General features: G+C 47.5%; 1 protein-coding gene across 3 annotated transcripts in view; it reads left to right on the top strand.

The window, feature by feature from the left end:
* Positions 1-1,375: 1,375 nt before the first annotated feature.
* Positions 1,376-6,045, top strand: part of TMEM135 (transmembrane protein 135) — a 238,274-nt gene continuing 233,604 nt past the window's right edge. For all 3 annotated transcript variants that reach the window (XM_054724637.1, XM_054724636.1, XM_054724638.1), the window contains exon 1: positions 1,376-1,679. In XM_054724637.1, the coding sequence (XP_054580612.1) occupies positions 1,539-1,679 (141 nt within the window). In that variant the 5' untranslated portion in view covers positions 1,376-1,538. The remainder of the gene's footprint in view (positions 1,680-6,045) is intronic.

The raw sequence follows: 6,045 nt of genomic DNA, 5'->3' as shown, positions 1-6,045 counted from the left end.
CCACCTGTAGCAGGGCTGTTCCACAGCGAGTGCTGCTTCATAATTGAGTTGTAACACCATGGAGCTGTTTCACAGCTGTGCTGTATCACAGGTGAGCTGTTTGCACTCAATCAAGTTTCCTTCTTCACCGCACACCAAACTGGGAATTCCTGTTGGTGTTGAATTGACACCAACGACCATCAGTTGACAATATCACTAAAAACTTTAGTGACTTCATCGCTCATTGCAACTCCGTAAGCCTATGGCTGTGGTGGCAGCTCTGGCTCCGTGGCACTGGAAGGAGGAGAAGGAGGGGTGGGTGGAAACCTTGTCTCTCTTGTTCACCTGTGCTCAGTAAATATTTGTAGAACGAATGAAGGAAGACTATATTAAAATAGGGTTCATCTAAAGGTAAGAAGCTCCTGCATTAAGAAACTATAGAATGTAGAATCCCAAGGAAACTGGGAGGTTATTGTAGATGAGGAAACTGACATGTAGAGTGGTTGTATGACTTGTAGGACACACAGCTCCCTTGTCATGCCAGTTGTTGGCAAAGCTCTCTAGTCAGGTGTGTACTAATTGGATCATGAGCACTTGTCCTGGGTGCAACAGACAGGACTGCTCAGTGTCCCAGGGATTGTACAGGATGACCTATGGCCCTTTCCCCACACAGGAAGTGTATGGACAGAGCAAACATTTTTCAAGCCCTCTCAGGCCCCAGAGAGCTTAGAAAGCCCAGCAATTGGGAGCAGTGCGGTTGCAACCAGAAGGCAGCCTTAGCTAGTCATTACCTGGCACTCTAAAGAAGGGGAGCTCTCCCGGGTTCGATTCCAGTCAAGGGCATGTACCTTAGTTGCGGGCACATCCCCAGTGGGGGATGTGCACGAGGCAGCTGATTGATGTTTCTCTCTCATCCATGTTTCTAACTCTCTATCCCTCTCATTTCCTCTCTGTAAAAAAAAATCAATAAAATATATTTAAAAAAAAAAAGTAGGGGAGCTGCCCAGTATAGTTGTCAGGCTCTCCCCTGGCAACCAGCTTCCTTCACCCAGCTCCCAACAAAAACTTTTAATCCCTTTCTTCCACTGCCCTTAGTTCTAGTTGGCGGTGCTTGGAGAGGACAGGGACTGTAGTACAATGTGACCCAAGCCACCAACATGGCACATCCAACCCAGCGCTCCGTTTCCAGGGCGGGGCCTAGGGAGGCAGGCGCGTCCCAGAGCAGCGCGCGCACACCTTCCGCGCGGCGCGCCCGGCCGGACTCGGAGAGGCGGGCGCGCGCCTGCGCTGGAGGCCCGCTGGCGGGAGCGCGCACGCTCCGCCTCTCCCCGCCTCCCGGTGCGCGCCCCGCCCCCTCGGGCTGCGATACGCCGAGGGCTCAACATCCGAGGACTTCGGCCCGGAGTAACCCCGCTCGCGTGACCTTTCCCCTCCATCCCCCACCCCCCGGGGCCCGCCCCCGGCGCCCGCGGTGGTTGGGCGCGCGCACCCGTCCTCCTTCCCACCTCCCTCCCAACTTCGGCTCACCCCTTAGCGTCCCCTCCGCGCTTCTCCTCGTCATGGCGGCTCTCAGCAAGTCCATCCCTCATAACTGCTACGAGATCGGCCACACTTGGCACCCTTCCTGCGGGGTTTCCTTCCTGCAGATCACGGGGGGCGCCCTGGAGGAGTCCCTGAGGATCTATATCCCTCTGTACTTGGTGAGACCCCTCAGCCCCTCCCCCGGGGCGAGTGTAGTGTGGAGGATGGGCCGGGGGTGCAGTCCGGCTCCCGAGAGGCTTGGGCAACTCGCCCCGTGTCTGTTTCTCATTTGGAGGGGTCAGAGTGTTTTAGTTTTTTTTTTTTTTTTTTTTTTGGGGGGGGGAGGGTATTGGGATAGGGGAGGTCCCAAGGGGCAGATGTCCCAAATCCTACTCCGGGTGGGAGAAGGGGGAGGGGAATTAGAGGTTGAGCTGTCATCTAAATGCCTGTTTTTGGGCCCCAAGTCCGGGATTAAGTTTAGAACACTTAAAATTGTGACTACAGGGACCTGCGTATATTTTGCTCTCTCCTGCCTGGAGGTGGAGAGGTCAGCGAGGCGACGAGAAATGGCCTGCAATCTTTCCTCATATAAAATCCCTCTGTTCCCCCCATCCTCATTTTTTTTTTTTTTTAAAGGACATAGTTGACAGCAAGTTCATGTGACCACAGATCTTGTCTCAGTTTGGAATGGCAGGATTGTGGCTTGAGGGTTTTGCAAGTTTTTTGTAAGCTCCCAAAGCAGACACCTGGTTGAGATTTTTTTTCCCCCGTGGTGATTTAAAGGGTGTTTCCAGTCTTAGAGTCAGTGAAGGTGATTAGATCTTAGTTTATGTCAACTAGGTCCTCTAATTAACTCAGCTTTACATGCAGGGCAGTCTTTAGTTTGGAGTTTTTAATAGAGAATATTTGAAAATATGTGTATGTATCACTGAGAACTGGTAAGGAAGTTTGTTCTTAAATGCTCTGACCAGCATCGTTTTTGTTTTTTAATGACCTGGTCCTTGGTATTAAAGATTTATTACTTTGGTTATTGAAGTTCAGTCTCTGTTTTGTCACCCAATAGCGTCTGTGTCCTAAGAAGGCAGAGGTCATGTTGTTTGTATTTCCTGAAACTTTCATTCAATATTCAGTGGGTGGTTACTTCTTATCTCTCATTCAGTAATGATTTGAATTTATACCCTACTATGCCTAGAAATGTGTCATACTTGTAGTACTTTAACAGTTTGATTATTTATTACAGAGCTAATAACACAGGAGAAGATGGTAACTCTCTCTGAGATTTCAGAAGCCAGTTTTATTTTTATCATATAGGCTGATACTTTTCAAATCTGAATATGTTAGGAATCTCCTCGGCAAGCATGTTAAAATAGGGGTTCTGATTTAGCAGGTCTGGGTGGGGCCTGGGATTTTGCATGCCTAACAAATTCCCAGGTAATATAGATGCTGCTAGACTAAGAGCCACACTTTGAATAGTAAGAACTGAGAGTGGAGGCCAATAATAATAAACTTGTTATTGGAGCTGGAAATTTATCCCTGGATTTTCTTTGGCAAAGATGCATGTTTATCTATCTGTTTTTCCACATGAATGTGGTCAGTCTGTAGTTGAGTGTTTGTTTTCCTTAATAGTACACCTACAAACATTTTTGAGCTCTTGGTATGTTCAATAGTACAAAAAGATTGTCTCTGCCCTTGTGGGGTTATGGTGTAGGTGGGGAGAGAGCTTATGCTATGTAATTTCTCTTTTGAAAATCCGTAATACTTTTATGCTGCCCTACTCATTCATTCGACAATTGTTTGCTGAGTGTTTTGACAGTTGTCATATCTACATCCTAGACAATTTATTGGTATCTTCCATGATAGGGAAGTTCAGGGGAAGCAACAGATATTTCTGTTCTTCTATTCCAGCAGTTGAGGTGGGGGCAGGGGTGTCAGGAAAGATTTGTGTTTTACTGTTATGTCTTCAACTTAATTGAATATTCTTGAGGGTAAATTCTCCATCTAATTTGGCCTGTATCCCTTACAGCTGTGTATTTCAAACTTTGGGTTGCTACTCAGAAGTGGTTGTGAAATAAAATTATTGGGAATTGACCAGTATTTTATTTTAAGTGAAATAGAAGAGAATAGAAAAAAATTAGAGTCCATTGCAGGCACTAAGCATAAAAATTATTTCAAGACAGTTTTATTTTAGATATATTTGTATGTGTGGCTGGGGCTACTTAGAGCATATATAGCAACACTTTGCTCTTTATCAGTGTTGGGTAGTTGTTGATTACATGTGTAATATCAGGTGCCACAATACAAGTTGGTAGGGGAAGAAGTGGCCTTTTAAAAGGGATTAGAGATGTGAATTTGAATCTCTGCTCCATCAGTTATTAGCTGTTTGACTTTTTGCATGTTACTTTGACTTTCTCTGTAAGAATTGAAGACATATCATATGTGTGTGTGTGTGTGTGTATAGTTAATCCTTACCAGAGGATATTTTCCCTTTGGTTTTTAGAGAGAGTGGAGGTAGGGGGAGAGGCAGAGAAAGAGAAACATTGATGTTAGAGAGACACATCAATTGATTGCCTTCCGCACCAGGGCCGATACATGCCCTTGACCTAAATCGAACCCGGTATTCTTCAGTCCTCAGGCCGACACTCTATTCACTGAGCCAAACCAGCTAGGGCTGTATCACATATTTTCTAGTTCATAATAGGACTTGAATAATTAGGCCATTATTTTGCAGAAGATTATTATAACCATGTTTTAGGGCTATTGTGAGGGCATAAATGGGGTAACAGTGTGTAGGAATAGCAGCTATCACATAGTAGGGCCCTAATAAAGTGTTGGAATTATTAAAATAGTGCATTCATTATAATCAATGTCTCTATCTCCTGTTAGAATGGTGGTTTGTATTCAGTGCTAGCACAGTACCTCAATGAATGCTTAATAAGTGTCTGAATGAGTACAGCACTGAATGAATGAACTCAGGAATAGCTCAGGAGTAAAGAGACATTCCGCAGTTCTAAAGTAGTGCCAGAGAGAATGGAAGGACAGTCTTAGAGGCATTTGACAAGAGGTATTTCACAGAAAGAATGAACAGGACTTAGAGACTGACAATATTAGGGGTAGTGTGCTGACTGGTTTATGCTTCTAGGACAGTGATGGGCAACCTTTTGAGCTTGGTGTGTCAAACTTCGCCAAAAAACTGAGCATAACTTGGGTAGTGTGTCACTTTGAGGAAAAACATTATTTCGCAAATGTTTCATCCTCAGGAGCAGCAAATGTTTCATCCTCTGCATGCGGCCGCATGTCATCAGAAATGGCTACGCGTGTCAGTGCTGACACGCGTGTCATAGGTTCGCCATCACTGTTCTAGGATTTCAAGTCATTGATGCTGTTGCCAACATTGGTAGAAGTTTTGAAGGCCAACTGATTTAGGGGGAAACTTTTAATTGTGTGTTTTCTGGAGCTTATAAAATGGGTCTTGTATATTTGCTTTTTATTATAAACTAGGGGCCTGGTGCATGAAATTTGTGCATGGGGGGGTCCCTCAGCGTGACCTGCACCCTCTCCAATCTGGGAGCCCTCAGGGGATGTCCTGCTGACAGCTTAGGCCTGCTCCCTGTGGTTCTCTGCTCTCTGCGGACCTGCCTGCTTGACCCCACCGCAGGCCCTGGTGTCTGCTCTCTGTGGGGGCCTGCTTGCCCTTTGCTGCTGGGGCCAGGGGCAAGCAGGGCCCTGCTGTCTGCTCGCTCACTGCAGAGGACGTTCCTGTCCCGCCCCTGGCCACTTGCTTGCGCACCGGTTTGGAGCGCCTGGGTCCCGGGGATGTTCTCGCCCCGCCCCCAGCTGCTCGGCGCCTGCGAGCGTAGGCCTGGAGTGGCCGGGGGCGTTTGGGGACCCCGGCCGCTGCAGGCCTACGCGCTGGCCTACAGGCTCAGAGTGGCCTGGCTCCCAAGGATGCCTGTCCCCGGGACGCAGGTGCTTGACGCCGGTGTGCACGCAAGCTGCTGCAGAGTGGGAACATCCATTGTGTTCCTGCCTTGTCCCCGGCTGCTTGGCTATTGCGTGTGTAGGCCCGGAATGGCCGGGGGTCATTCCGGGACCCCGGCTGCTCCGGGCCTATGTGTGGGCCTACAGGCTCAGAGCAGCCTGGGTCCCGAGGACGCCCATCCCCGGGACCCAGGCCACTTGGTGCTGGTGCGCGCACAAGTGGCTGCCCCGCTCCCGGCCGCTTGGTGCCTGCATATGCAAATTAGCCCCCCATCTTTGTCAGGTTAATTTGCATACTCACTCCTGATTGGCTGGTGGGCGTCGTGAAGTGACGGCCAATTTGCATCTTTCTCTTTTATTAGTGTAGATATTAACCTTATATTTTGCACTAAACTGATTGCTTTTGTTCCTTTTATATTTCTTCTTTTGTTCAATGCACCTATTCTCATGCTTCTTTTTCATTTTGGTATCCACAGCTGTTCTTAGTATTTGCCTTATAATGCTTAAACCATGTTGAAATGTAGATCACTAAATCTTTTTAATAGTGAATCTGTGTTTTCACAATTT

The sequence above is a fragment of the Eptesicus fuscus genome, chromosome 13, assembly GCF_027574615.1.
Source record: "Eptesicus fuscus isolate TK198812 chromosome 13, DD_ASM_mEF_20220401, whole genome shotgun sequence".
NCBI lineage: Eukaryota > Metazoa > Chordata > Mammalia > Chiroptera > Vespertilionidae > Eptesicus > Eptesicus fuscus.
This window is presented reverse-complemented; position numbering and strand designations above follow the sequence as displayed.